This window comes from Silurus aristotelis, assembly GCF_946808225.1.
Source record: "Silurus aristotelis genome assembly, chromosome: 7".
NCBI classification, from domain to species: Eukaryota; Metazoa; Chordata; class Actinopteri; order Siluriformes; family Siluridae; genus Silurus; species Silurus aristotelis.
The window spans coordinates 28,557,921-28,570,396 of NC_139580.1; the positions used below are offsets into that span (position 1 = coordinate 28,557,921).

Sequence of the window (12,476 nt, forward strand, 5' to 3'; positions counted from 1 at the left end):
TTATGGACCAGAATGTCAACAATCTCATTCGTCACCAAGCTGCTACTCCTGGCCCCCTGAGCAAATGCCAGATATGTAAATATTAATGTAGATCAATTTCTACTGTTTTTTACTGTAACACGTGATGTGACGTCTGAAATCTTATTGGATAGAAACTCCAGCATAAAATGACAGTCTGATGTGATGCTCCTTGTAGCAGCACACCCAAAAGAAACGCTATGAAATTGAGAGAATGGACTATTGAGAATAAATAAATACATATTCATAGACAAAATTATATTCAAATATAAATTCTGTAATTTGGAGATAGTTAAGGCAAGCAGAGATGTCTACAACGATCAGGCATTATAACTTGAGCGGTAAAGCAAAGAACACTAAACAAAGTTCAGGCAGCAAGTGAACATTTTGTCCTCAAAGTTGACGTATTCGAAGCAGGAAAAATGGGCAAGCCTAAGGATTTGAGCGATTTTGACATGGGACAATTTGTGATGTCTGGACGTCTGGGTCCAGAGCATCTCTAAAACTGCAGCTCTTGTGGATGTTCCTGGTCTGCAGTGGTCAGTATCTATCAAAAGTGTTCCAAGGAAGGAACAGTGGTGAACCGGCGACAGGGTCATGGGCGGTCGAGGCTCATTGATGCACGTAAGGAGCGAAGGCTGGTCTGTGTGGTCCGATCCAACAGACGAGCTCCTGTAGCTCAAACTGCTGAAAAAAGGGTTAAACACAATATTAGGTGGTCATAATGATGTATCTGATCAGTGTATTAATATAAACTTATATAAGAACATATAATAATAAGTTTGTAGTTTGACTTCAAGTTAAAACTTTATGAATACCACGTGTTTCAGTGTTTCTTGCTTAATTGGGAAACGTGTTTAACTTTTTTTTTTTTTTTTTACAAATTACAGCGCTTGTACTTCCGGGTGTTAACGTCACACGGGTGTCACAGGTCACGTGAGAAGTCACGGGACGCGTTCCTCCATAGCGATGTTTACTGAATGCTGGTCAACTCAAACGTGTTAAAACCCGGGATTCAATTCACGTTTATAATCCTAGGATTAATCGGTTGATGAGGTCATGGATGAGGACGGGTTACCGATCGTGGGCTCGGGTGTGGACCTGCGGAAGGTCAGTGAAAGCTGATCAGAATCTGCCTTGCACGTGTTTCTGTAACGTTTCTCATGTTGATCCGGTTTTATTCCCAGGTTCCGGCGATCCAGCAGCGGAGACTCGTCGCTTTTCTGAACCAGTTTATCGTACACACGGTCCGCTTCCTTAACCGCTTCTCCACCGTCTGTGAGGAGGTAGCTAATGCTAATGCTAATGCTGGGGATTTAGGGATGCAGCGATACTTCAAGTGTGTCAATCGATACGATATGTGCGATATATTACTACTCTTTCAGATGAAATTTCCAGATAATTGGATAGATAGATACTTTATTTTAATTGCACAGGGTACAAAATTAAGTTTCAGCCCTTATAGTGTAATTTAAATCTAATAAAGTATAAAAAATGTAAACGTGATCCATTAAAATATTAATGTATTGCACATTGCACCCTTCCAATAATCAATTTAATCATCATAAAAAAAATGCATTTTGGTTTTTGTCCTTAAAGTTGATGCACGATTGCATTAATCATTTATTTATTGTTGAATACAGAAACTTGCGACCATATCGTTACGCATCCAGCAGATCGAAACGACCCTCAGCATCCTGGAAACAAAGGTGAACTTTCTTCTCTTTCAAAGAATGCTGGATTCAACTTTTCTTCCTAAACTGTTCAGTTTGGATTGTAGTTGCCAATAAACGATTAATTAACCGATTGTTTTTAAAAAAAAATGGATAAAAACCCAAACATACTTGATGTAAAATAGTAATGAACTTCATTACAAAAATTAAAAAAGTACTCAATCATGAAAGTATGCTAAATATGAATATATTAATTAATAAATATCATTTTATGCAAAAAAAAAGACAAATAATAAATAGATCACTCTCCGTGCAGCGTGAAGTAGCACATGTAAAAACAAACCGCATGTAGTGTCAGCGTTATACCTCTAGAGGCTGCTCTCAACCTCTTGTGTTAAATGCTATACAGCGCATGATCTTAAAGATTTTTCTTAATTCTACAAGTTACTATCCTGAAGTGGATTTATTAGTGTCAAGTAACAAGCATTTTCATTTTTGGAAGAACTCCATGTCCTCCTGGTTGTTGGTCAACAGTTTAGTCGGTCACATGACCAATCTGATTCTATTCACACTATGTATTATTTCAACCTGAATGTGTTAGAGAACGTTAGCTCACCTGCTAATCTCGCGCTCTCTCTCTCTCTCTCTCTCTCTCTCTCTCTCTCTCTCTCTCTCTCTCTCTCTCTCTCTCTCTCTCTCTCTTCTGGTTTTTACTCCGAAGCTGTCCTCAATCCCAGGCCTGGAAGACGTCACAATAGATAGAGTGAATCAGAGGCCATCTCCAGAGACCAACGGACCAGCAGCGGGATCCAGTGCTCCTCCAGCCCCAGCTGCTTCTTCTCCTCCTTCTGAGGTTAGATCAAACTCAACCAATAGACATGCGCACGAGGACCTCAGAGTATCAAACTCGCTTTATAATCTAAATCTAATCTATAATCTAACCATCTAAATGAATTTTTGCAATCTAAATACCAGTCTCCAATTACAAAGCACTCGAGATATCTCAAAGCAAACAATGTTCCAGTCAATTCCTTTTTTGAGACAGTCAAATGTCCAATACAAGGTGGTATCAAAAAGCTACGAGTCTCGATTTTATATGTGCACACAATCACAGGGAGCACCGATCTTTATAAGTCAGTGTGCCAAAAGACATCCTGTGTACATCGCTAGCTGGTGCGCAAGGAGACTATTTTGAAGGTGATGGTGTGTAAACGTAGATGAGTAAAGTAGTTTCTTGTACACAGCTAGTCTCGAAGGTTTATCATATCATCTCGTACGTCTCAGAAGTCCATGGTCCCTGTAAAACAGGTAACACGTATATTTGCGTTTAAAGAGGATCTGATCCAAGCCTGGGTTCTACCTCCTGTTACACTGAATCATGAGGAAATTTTGCGGGTAAAAAGTCCGGCGTGTACAGCGTGCACTTCCACTCTGTAAACGTCAATAAGGGTTTGTTTTGACCGCCGAAGTCTTCTGAGAATCAGAGCTGATGTGCTTCAAAGCGAAAAGTCAGTGCGATAAAATCAAATGTTTCTCTTATTCAAAGAATCATAGAAATTCATAGGACTGGGCATTTAAAAAAAAAAAAAGTAAAAATGAAACCCAAACCTTTGGAATCTCAGATCCTTGTTATAACGAACCCTCGATCTGAATACTGACTTACATTCGTACATTCGGTTTAGATTATTCTTTATTGTTTGCAGGTTCCTGGACAAGGGCAGGAAGGCTCACAGGGGCATAAGGGAGAACCGGCGGGAGATAACTTAATGACCGTAGCCAAGGACCCCCGATACGCCAGATACCTCAAAATGGTGCAAGTGGTATGTTTTATTTATTTATTTATTTATTTATTTATTTATTTTTACTGTGAGACACCTACAGGAACCACTGTTTTATTGCACCATAGCTGTGTTGTGTGAAGGATATCGTGAATGATACAATCGAGTGCTAACAGATGCCACTGTTTCATCTTCGTTTTTAGGGTGTTCCTGCCTTGGCCATTAAAAACAAAATGATTCTTGAAGGTTTAGACCCAAATCTCTTAGAGTGAGTATTTTATTATTATTTATTAATTTTGCGTGTGTAAAATCTATATGTATGTATGTATATGTATGTATGTATGCATGTATGTATATACACACACATATATACAAGAGAGTAATTAAGATCTATCAGTCTGGAGAAGGTTATAAAGCCATTTCTAAAGCTTTGGGACTCCAGTGAACCACAGTAAGAGCCATTATTCACAAATGGCAAAAACATGGAACAGCGGAGAACCTTCCCAGGAGTTACCGGCCGACCAAAATTACCGCACAGCGACAACTGTGCGACAACGGACAGCGACAACTCATTCAATGACATCTGGTGTAAAAGTAACACCGCATTTCAGAAAAAGAACATCATACCAACAGTGAAATATGGTGGTGGTAGTGTAATGGTCTGGGGCTGTTTTGCTGCTTCAGGATCTGGAAGACTTGCATTGATAAATGGAACCATAAATTCAGCTGTTTACCAAAAAATCCTGAAGGAGAACGTCTGGCCATCTGTTCGTGACCTGAAGCTGAAGCGAACTTGGGTTCTGCAGCAGGACAATGATCCAAAACACACCAGCAAGTCCACCTCTAAATGGCTGAAGAACAACAAAATGAAGACTTTTGAGTGGCCGAGTCAAAGTCCTGACCTGAATCCTATTGAGATGCTGTGGCATGACCTTAAAAAGGCGGTTCATGTTAGAAAACCCTTCAATGTGACTGAATTACAACAATTCTGCATAGATGAGTGGACCAAAACTCCTCCACAGCGCTAAAACAGACTCAGTGCAAGTTATCACAAACGCTTGATTGCTGTTGTTGCTGCTGAAGGGAGGCCCAAGCAGTTATTAGGTTTAGAGGGCAAACACTTTTTCACACAGGACCATGTAGTTTTGGATTTTGTTTTCCCTCAATAATAAAAACCTTCATTAAAAAACTGCATGTTGTGTTTACTTGTGTTCTCTTTTACTAATATTTAAATAGTTTGATGATCTGAAACATTAAAGTGCGACAAACATGCAAAAAAAATCAGGACTACACTTTTTCAGACCACAAATCTAGCTGAAGAGTAACACATAAATCACCGCCAACTTCTTTGAGTGCAGGCAGCAGAAACATCCTCTTGTGCCATCGCGACAAAGCAAACCGCATATTCGCAGACGTGTAACACACAATGTCTTTGTCCCTCGCAGTTCTCCAGACGCCCCGGTCCCAGACTGCAGCCAAAAGGTTCCAGAACAGGATGATGACAGCTCGGGCAGCGAATCGTCTTTCAGTGACTGATTAATCCACCGACCCATCAACGGTGGCTTATAGAGAACCGGACTGGGTTCTCAGGGTGAACATACAGAGGTCCCGAGCTAACTAAGCGTTCACGGCAACTGAACGCGTGTGCCGTGCGAGTGGCCATGAAGTAGCTGTGGGTCACCTAGACATCTTTCTTTATGTAGTGCTAGTGGTTTGAGAAGAACTGGACTCTTGAAAATGTTTTTGTTTTTTTTTTTTTGTGTAGGAGGAATGATGGACCAGGGTTTCTGATTATGAATAATACTAATAATAATGTACGACACACCCGGCCTTTCATTTAATGAGATGAAATGTAAAATCACAGACTTTTATGAACATGTTGTTGTGAAAGCATCATGATCACGAGGTCGTGTCAACATTTAACCATAAGAATTACATCACATGCTTTTCGTTTCCCAACACAGGAGTCATAAATATTGTGCAACTGTATCAGTTTATTGCCAGTTTACTGGTGCTAGTAAATTACAGCAAGGTGGATTAAAGTGCAAAAGATGTAATTATTTATTAATTACATTATTATTATAATTATTATAAAAAAGATTGTACATTGAAACAAGATTGTAACCGTTCTTGTGATTGAATAACGTGTAAAACAAAATATACAAATAAAATCTACAAATCGCCAGGTAGTTTGATCCTTTAAAACAAAAAAAACAAAAAAAAACTCGTACAGGTCTGACGGAGACGGCTGTGACGTCGGCGTCAGGTAAACTCTTGTATGTTGATGCTGACTTTCAAAGTAAACTTCTGTAACGAAAAGATACGCATGAGTAAGTCACATGCAATAAACATCTGGATGGAAGTTTAAAGGTTACACGCTGAGAAAGGGGAGTAAAAAAAAAAATGTTTATATATTGGTAAGTCTGAATGCTGGGTTGTGATTGGTTGGAAATTGTAGTGTGTGGTAGCTTAATGGACCAGAATGTCAACAATCTCGTCACCAAGCTGCTACTCCTGGCCCCATGAGCAAACGCCAGATATGTAAATATTAATGTAGATCAGGTTATAGTTTGCGCTCAGTTCTATACGAGCATGCTTCTTATAAAACACCCGTAGGTATAATAAACCCCAATTCCAGTTCTATACGGTGCGAGAGAGCTATTGTAGACATTTCCTAATGACCTTACTGAGCTCCATGGAGGATTTTTGCGTGTAATGGAACCTATATGGTGAATACAGAAGATAAATTGGAAGAACTAGAGAAGAAAATGAGAAATAGAATGAAAAACAGCACAAGTATAGTAGGATTTTAGTATAGATAAGATATAATTTACATTCTAAATCCATACAGATGTAATTTTAAGGCACTACTTTGTGTGATTCAAAGAAGCAGAATTGTAGATGTAATGAGTTGTATATTAAATAAGAAAATTAATCAGTATTGTGATCCATTCAGTCAGTTTTGCTCTGCAATCATCAAAAACAGCTTGAACTCATCAATGCTTGGAAGTGACTATGGTATAAAGTGATAATCCATGGCTAGGTGTGAGGCCTTACACCAGGAGGCCCCAAATGTTTTTCTGTGAGGGCCACATATCTTCCCCTTTCTTTAATAGCCCAGAGTGACTACCAGTATTATTGTGGAGATTTTATTATGATTTAAAATGTATTTATTTTGCCTTATAATGCTATATTAGTTTATTATTTTGTTTTGCACTACAGACAAATGAGCATCACTTTCCAAGAGATATTGAATATAGCCTATTAAAAGAGCATTATTACGATCATAATGACATTTTTCTTAGTCATTGCTATTGAAATCAAAACATTCATTTACCTATGCATAAAGTTGGTGGGTGAATCATAAAATGATTATTATTATTATGTTAATAACTAGAGGTTGAACTGTACTTGCAGATTACTGATTTTTTAGATTGGATACTGGATAAAAACAAACAAACATAACGCTCCATGTAAAATAGTGTTGAAATGTATTTAAAAGAAAAAAACAGTACTGAATTATAAAAATGTGCTACAGGAAATACATATGAATATATTTATTCATAAATATAATTGATATATTATAAATAATAAATAAAATATATCGCTCTGTGCAGCGTGCAGTCTCGCGTATAAAAACAAACGTGGCATCGGTGATTCGCCTCTAGAGGCCGCTCTCGTAATGACAGTGGACCGGAACCCGGAAAAACTATCGGATTTTTGCAGAGAGTCCAACCTCTATTAATAACTAAGGGAAATTTGATTTAAAAGCCAATCTTTATTATGAAATACAGATATGATATGAGTAAAACATTTAAAATGTAATGTCTGCTGCATTGTTTAGAGGGCCATTCCAAATGTGGGGGGTGGGCTGTATTTTGGGGACACCTGCTTTACACCATTTTAATCCTATCCTCTTCACCTTGGGAAGTTCTTTACATTGTGTAACACCACATCTATAATTACACCTGGATTATCATTTCACTTATATATTATTACAAATGAACGAACCTTGAACTCCTGTATATATGTGAAGAAGAAGAAGACAAATGTGAAAGCAGCTATCCACTCGCTCACGGAGCTCACAGCATGGAGTGTGTAGCCCTAGGGATAAAAATAGAGATTTGTTGGATTGAAAAAGATGTTACAGTACATCTACGTCTGATGCGTCTCTCTATAATTAACATGATTCTCTGTACGATAACTGTGCCGGCTGGAGTGTGATGAAGGGATGAAGGGATTTGAACCCACCTTGTCCCCTGTGTTCCAGTGCAGTTTGTTTGTCTGAAGAAATGCTGCACAAGCCAGAGCTGTGAGGAATGTTAAGCAAAACCTACGAGTTTTTCTCGAAGCTCATTAGAAGGAATATAATAAATCGACAACGTTAAAGGATACTCGGAATGACGGCCAGGCAAGCCACGACGGAGAAGATAGCACGAATGTGACACATGCGCTTGGAAGATCCGTACGGATGAGCCTTGTATGAGATTACAGTCTGGAGTATAATGTAAGCCACTCCAAAAATGAAGAAGGTTAAAGCTCCGAAGTCATGGACAACCATCACTTCTGTCTCCTAAAACATGTCCAAATACACGTTTAGTGTTCCCATTGGAGGTAAAAGAGATTGAACAATACAAAACAACACTGTTAACTGTTACCGATTAGAATTACAGTAATCCCCCGCTTTACCGCGGTTTGAATCTGGCGCCCCGGTTTATCGCGGAATTGCATTTGCCACGTAACTCATTTGTTTGGCTGATTTTCCCGGTCTCTCGCGGATAGCACGATAGACCAAAACACTTTAAGGGAATTGTTTTTATAGAGTTTTATGTTAAAATAATGAAATTGTTTTTTCGTTTATCGCGGGCGGTTTTGGAACGTAACCACTGGATAAACGGGGGATTACTGTATTCAGTCTAAAAAGAAAGGAAGGTGCATTTTGCATGTAACAGTAAAAGTGTTTCTTTACATATCTTAGTGAGGTTAGGAAGCACTCAAGGTTGAGGGCCTTGCTCAGGGGCCCCAAGAGTGTCAGTTTGGCGATCCCAGGATTCGAACCCATAACCTTCCAATCAGGAACCCTGAGCCTTAACCACTGAGATACAACTTCCTGTACATGCAGCAAGAACTGCTGAGTGCCGCCTCCTCCTCCTTCTTCTATTCTTCTTCTGCTCCTTCACCTCCTTTTTCTTCTTCTTCTTTTTCTTCCTAATATTATGGTGGTAAGCACTGTTGTACGCAAGTTGTTTGTGCATATTTTATTCCTTCTTCTTTTTCTTCTACTTCTTATTGTTATGGATATCGGCAGGCCAAGCAGTGATGTTGTGTAAGCATCCTATTGCTAATTTACATTTTCTTCTTCTTGTTTTTTTTTTCTTCTGATTATTATTAATATTAAATAAAACAATAAAACTGTTTTGATTAGGGAAGGGTTTAATCAACGTGTCCAATCATCACCAATTTGGCACACATCATCATGAGGCTCATCAAACTTGCGGAATGCTCGCTCCAAACGGTTTGTCGAAACGACAACAAATCAACCAAACAGGAAGTGAGGCCGTATTTTAGCAGCGACAAGTTTCACACGGTCACAAATCTCATCAGGCCTCTTCAGAACCATGATCTGTGGCTATGCAAGACATTTCTCGCCAAAGGTTTCAAAAACATGCTTACATCTAATTGATAATTGATAATTTAACTCCTCATCTGAATTTTGTCCAATTTGGACAATGACCGGGTCTGGACATTTAGACCATTTTTTCTACAGTCGAAGAATTCAATGTTCTGACCACTGTTCCTGCCCCTCTTCCCTCCACGGATCTTCCCACTTCGTCCAGGCCGTCCAGGCTTTGAGGATGGATTTGGACTGTAGTTCATGTCAACAGTCTGCTACACTGACTCAGGACTACAGTTTGTTTCTGATCACCATCACTGCACCCTGCAACATTGTTTATCTGTAATAAATGGACATTCGGTGCAACCCAGATGAGGATGGGTTTCCCGCTTGAGTCTGGTTCCTCTCAAGGTTTCTTCCTTATGCCATCTCGAGGAGTTTTTGCTTGCCACAGTCGCCACCGGCTCACTCATCAGGGACAAACTTACACTTATAAAGAACATCTTATTCATTCTTTATCACCACATTATCTGTGTAAAGCTGCTTTGAGACAATGTTCATTGTTAAAAGCGCAATACAAATAAAAATGAATTGAATTGAATTCTGTGGTCAAAACATCCACATCAAATGAAAATATAAATCACTCTTGTGATGTGCCCTGCATATTATAATTGCTATGATTATTATCTTGATTATTACAATATTATTAATAGTAACATTATCAAAGCATACCTGATATATAAACTCTAAGGTGTAAACAAACCTGAAATGTTGCCACAAAACACATTCCTATACAAGAAATAGCAGCGATGACTAGGGCCGTCTTGTTCAGATGAGGAGACACGCCCCCTGTTCTCTCAATTAGATTCTGCACAAACTTGTATCTGGCAAACATGGTGGTGAACCCTAGAAAAGATACAGTGTACATGCATGAGAATGACATAACGTGGTGGATTTTACGGTTCAAGGAGATCTCGAGTAGCTGGGAAACGCTGGGAAATACTGCATAACTTTTTGGGGGGTTTCATTTCTCTTTGTCTGGACTCGAGTTTTTTTTTCAGATGGGTCATGTTTCAGAAGAAATGCTCTCATTGTTTTACAGAAAGAGAAATGAAACTGCTGCACTGAAGCATTTCATGAAATTTCCACGGTTTCTTCAGCGCAGGTGACTGAACGGATGGCATATTGATTATTACCATGTACAGATCAGCAAATGTGTATATATATATATATATATATATATATATATATATATATATATATATATAAGCTGTTTATATAGTTAACTCATGACAATCATGCAATCACGATTATCGTGATTCATGATCACTCTTTAATTATAATTTTATTTCACGCTTTAATTAATTTTCTCGTGATCTTGATATAAACATTGTTTCCTCGTGATCAGTGCGGGCAAGTAGAGAAAAGTCATGATCACGAATTATTATAATTTTTTTGTTATGTCAAGATCACGAGAAAATTACGGTGTGATCACGAAAAAACAAGAAAAAAAATTATAATGCATGGCCTATTAGGACTTCCATATGTATATAATATTATTAAATACTATTTAAATGCTTATTATAAATATCTAATTTATATTCATTTTGGGCCATTTTGGGAAAATACGTTTTTTTTGTTTGTTTGCAAAAAGCAGAGGAGAGAATGTGGTAATCGGATCAGAAGTGGAAGATATAAATATATGCACACACACACACACACACACACACACACACACACACACACACACACACACACACACACACACACACACATGATACTATAATACATGATACTACAATTTGTCTTTTTTCTCGATAATCTGCACTCAGTTCCCCATAATGACAAAATGAAAACAGAATTCTAGAAATGTCTATAACTTTTTATAAATAAACTGAAATGTCACATGTACACAAGTATTCAGACCCTTTACTCTGTACTTAGTTGGTTTTCTGCCATTCTTCAGGGCAAATCCTCTCAAGCTGGGGCAGTCTGGATGGATGTCAGTGGACAGTCACTTACAGGTCTCTCCAGAGATGTTCAATAGAGTTCAATAATTCAGAGATCTGGCTGGGCCACTCGAGGACATTCCTTCATAGGAATCATCTCTCAACCACTCCTGTGTTGTCTTGATTGTTTGTCATGTAGGAAGCTGGACCTTCTGTTCAGAGGTCCTGAGTGCTGTGGAACAGGTTTTTTATAGAGGAGATCTCTGCACTTTGCTCTATTCAGCTTTGAATCCTAAACCCTGACCAGTTGCCATGTCCCTGCTGCAGAAAAACACCCCTGCAGCATGATGCTGCCACCACCATGCTTCACTGTTGGGATTTCCTCCAGACATAACATTTAGAATTGAAGCTGAACAGTTCAATCTTCTCATCAGACCAGGGAATCTTGTTCAGGCTAAGAGTCCTTCAAGCAGGCGTCCATGGGTTTTGCACTGAGGTGAATCTTCCATACTCTACCATAAAATCCAGATAAAGTCCAGTGCTTTTGGGAATCTTCAGTAAAGCAGACATTTTTTTATAGCCTTTCCCCATATCTGCAACAAGCCTGTGTCAGGGCTCTGCAGGAAGCTTCTTTGACTTCATGGCTTGGATTTTGATATGATCTGCATTGATTCTGTAGAGAAATGTGTGCCTTTTCACAGTTAGACTCTAATCAAGATGTAGAAACAGCTCAGCAACAAGAAGAGAAATGAGAGTCACCTGAGCTAATTTTTTCAAAGTGTTGTTGCTGAAATTTGACAGACATTTCTAGAAGATTCTGTTTTGTCATTATGGGGTATTAAGTGTAGATTCATAAGAAGAAATCAGCTTGAATGATTGTAGTATCAGGCTGCAACATGCTGTAACAACATTGAAAATACTGACGAGGGTCTGAATACTTTCCCAAATGCACTGTGTGTATTTATAGAGAAGAAAAAACTCACACCTGCGAAAGCCGAAATTGTTGCCATGAGGCCGAATATGCAGCTCTCCGGAGGCGTCGCTCCTGTATCACTAACAAACCACATCAAAATGTCATCGTTAACATCACTGGTATTGATTTAATGCTCATACGTGTATGCATTCATTCGTCTTTAGGAAGGGTTGTTTTGGGTTTTCCGGGTTTGTTGTTCCTACTACAGAAACAATAGCCATTGAGGCACGATTACCAGCACAGGAAATATCTGTACTGCTCTTTAGCGAGGGCAATAGAATCGTGTGCGAGAGAGAGGTTTCCGGAGAAACAAGGTGTTTCTGAAAGATTTAGCAGTTTTTGACACCTTTACAGTTTTAAAGACGTTGCGCATAAACGCTGTAGTCAAACTAGACAAGGTCAGGGCAAAAGTATGCGGACACCCGATCACCACAAAACTATATATCACAAACAGTTACCAAAAAAGTCCAC

At 38.8% G+C, this 12,476-nt stretch overlaps 2 protein-coding genes and 1 long non-coding RNA gene across 3 annotated transcripts in view; 2 read left to right on the forward strand and 1 right to left on the reverse strand.

The window, feature by feature from the left end:
* The first annotated feature begins 926 nt into the window (after window positions 1–926).
* On the forward strand, window positions 927–5,654 carry washc3 (WASH complex subunit 3). The gene is made up of 7 exons (XM_083546529.1): window positions 927–1,128; window positions 1,206–1,304; window positions 1,662–1,727; window positions 2,413–2,544; window positions 3,395–3,511; window positions 3,673–3,737; window positions 4,915–5,654. Exons 1-7 carry the CDS (start codon window positions 1,078–1,080, stop codon window positions 5,003–5,005), a joined length of 621 nt encoding a protein of 206 aa, XP_083402655.1. The 5' UTR covers window positions 927–1,077; the 3' UTR covers window positions 5,006–5,654.
* The window catches only part of dram1 (DNA-damage regulated autophagy modulator 1), a 9,317-nt gene continuing 2,050 nt past the window's right edge, over window positions 5,210–12,476 (reverse strand). The window contains exons 2-7 of the mRNA XM_083546504.1: window positions 12,018–12,085; window positions 9,847–9,989; window positions 7,865–8,042; window positions 7,721–7,779; window positions 7,481–7,573; window positions 5,210–5,776 (exon numbers count right to left, since the gene is read on the reverse strand). Of these exons, the coding sequence (XP_083402630.1) occupies window positions 5,732–5,776; window positions 7,481–7,573; window positions 7,721–7,779; window positions 7,865–8,042; window positions 9,847–9,989; window positions 12,018–12,085 (586 nt within the window). The 3' untranslated portion in view covers window positions 5,210–5,731. The remainder of the gene's footprint in view (window positions 5,777–7,480; window positions 7,574–7,720; window positions 7,780–7,864; window positions 8,043–9,846; window positions 9,990–12,017; window positions 12,086–12,476) is intronic.
* Window positions 8,049–9,684, forward strand: LOC310728763. The gene is made up of 2 exons (XR_014534335.1): window positions 8,049–8,795; window positions 8,895–9,684. It is a non-coding gene; the product is annotated as an uncharacterized lncRNA (long non-coding RNA).

Bases quoted from the DNA above. Each gene is read 5' to 3' on its own strand.
- washc3 (XM_083546529.1), top strand. From the start codon at position 1,078: ATGGATGAGGACGGGTTACCGATCGTGGGCTCGGGTGTGGACCTGCGG. The intron at 1,305-1,661 runs GTAGCTAATGCT...TGTTGAATACAG, and splicing joins TCTCCACCGTCTGTGAGGAG to AAACTTGCGACCATATCGTT. The intron at 3,512-3,672 runs GTATGTTTTATT...CTTCGTTTTTAG, and splicing joins ACCTCAAAATGGTGCAAGTG to GGTGTTCCTGCCTTGGCCAT.